The following is a 1,914-nucleotide window of genomic DNA, read 5'->3' on the forward strand; positions in this document are numbered from 1 at the left end:
CTCCCCAGTAGCTGGGATTACAGGTGCCCGTCACCAGGCCCAGTTAATTTCTTGTATTTTGAGTAGAGATAGGGTTTCCAGGTTGGTCTTGAACTTCTGACCTCAAGTGATCTGCCTGCCTCGGCCTCCCAAAGTGCTAGGATCACAGGCATGAGCCATCGAGCCCGGACTTAATTCCCCTTTTCATCTGTTTAGCCCACTGACACGAACTGAGGGCACTGCTTGAGGCGAGAGGAGCCAGGTCCAAGGAGTCTGACTTGCTCAACCACGAAAGGAATCAATACCTCAGCCACCCTTATCACCCATTTTTGGCACATATGCAACACAGGAGGGCTATTTCAAGACACCCTGATCCTTATGAAGCAAACAGGGTATTTGGCTTCCCTGTCTAAAATATTCCAAACTTTTAAATTTCACTAATCAGTAAAAGTTTTAGGGAGAGGCATATGCTTGCCAACTTTATATTTACAAAATGAGAACAACAGATTTCTTTTTTTAACTGACTACACCATTATTTCATAAAAGACATTTAACACACAAGCACAGTGGGCCAGGCACGGTGGCTCATGCCTGTAATCAGAGTTCTTTGGGAGGCTGAGGCAGGCAGATCTCTTGAGGCCAGGAGTTTGAGACCAGCCTGGCCAACAGGTGAAACCCTGTCTCTACCTAAAATATAAAAATTAGTCAGGCATGGTGGCACACACCTGTAATCCCAGCTACTCAGGTAGCTGAGGCAGGAGAATCACTTGAACTTGGGAGGCGGAGTTTGCAGTGAGCCCTGATCATACCACTGCACTCCAGCCTGGGTGACAAGAGTGAGACTCTGTCTCAACAACAAAAGTATGAAGAACATCTCTGAATAATACAAAATCTTTAAATGTAATACGTTTGACCCTAATTTGCTAAGGACTGGCATGGGTCTCCAGCTGGCATTTCTGACTATGGACCAGAGACTAAAGTGAATGGATCTTTCTCTTTCCCTAAATAAAAGAGCATATTAGAAAACTGGCTTCATTTTACCTTTTCTCACATGAGACACCATCGATATCCATGCTCTGGGAACGTGAGAGAGACTGAGATTGCGTTTCAAGGCTATTAGAGGGCGAGCTGCTGAGAGAACTGACTCCTTCACTGCTCTGGCTTCGATGGGCTACTCCTAAACAGAAAACACAGGAAGGATGAAGCCCCATGGGAAATAATGTTCAAGTTATTTGTAATAGCAACAGTAAACACGCACAGTCTGCAGTCACACTGTCATGACATTGCAGCAACCGAGGAATTTCTATCAGAAGATTATATAAAAAGCTGGAAACAATAATAAAATCATAGGAACATCACTAAGAAATCATAAGTTATCAATATACTTCATATGAGGTTGGTAACAGAGCTACCCCTAATGCCTAAAACTCACCCCTCATCACCTCTCTTGCACCAATTCAAACTATGGTCCAAAACACAAATCAGAAACATAAATTAACTTCCATGATAGTCCAGAAAAATCCTTGGAATGCACCCAAAAGAAGAGATATTAATAAACCAGGCCATTGCAGTGGCTCATGCCTGGAATCCCAGCACTTTGGGAGGCCAAGGCAGATGGACAACCTGAGGTTGGGAGTTCGAGACCAGCCTGGCCAACATGGTGAAACCTCATCTCTACTAAAAATACAAAAATTAGCTGGGCGCCTATAATCCCAGCTACTCAGGAAGCTGAGGCAGGAGAATCCCTTGAATCTGGGAGGAAGAGGTTGCAGTGAGCCAAGATCACAACACGCACTCCAGCCCAGGTGACAGAGCAAGACTCCATCTCAAAAACAACAAAAGGATGTATTAATAAACCTACAGAAAAATGTGTGATAAAGCGAGTATAATAAAATGTTAATGAGACCAGGCATGGTGGCTCATGCCTATAATCCC

The 1,914-nt window shown here is 44.1% G+C and overlaps 1 protein-coding gene across 3 annotated transcripts in view; it reads right to left on the reverse strand.

Annotated features, from left to right (window-relative positions):
- UBE4B (ubiquitination factor E4B) overlaps nucleotides 1-1,914 on the reverse strand; it is a 180,090-nt gene that overhangs the window by 101,250 nt on the left and 76,926 nt on the right. For all 3 annotated transcript variants that reach the window (XM_011996626.1, XM_011996625.1, XM_011996624.1), the window contains exon 3: nucleotides 1,021-1,156. In XM_011996626.1, the coding sequence (XP_011852016.1) occupies nucleotides 1,021-1,156 (136 nt within the window). The remainder of the gene's footprint in view (nucleotides 1-1,020; nucleotides 1,157-1,914) is intronic.

This window comes from Mandrillus leucophaeus, unplaced genomic scaffold (assembly GCF_000951045.1).
Source record: "Mandrillus leucophaeus isolate KB7577 unplaced genomic scaffold, Mleu.le_1.0 Scaffold52, whole genome shotgun sequence".
Lineage (NCBI taxonomy): Eukaryota > Metazoa > Chordata > Mammalia > Primates > Cercopithecidae > Mandrillus > Mandrillus leucophaeus.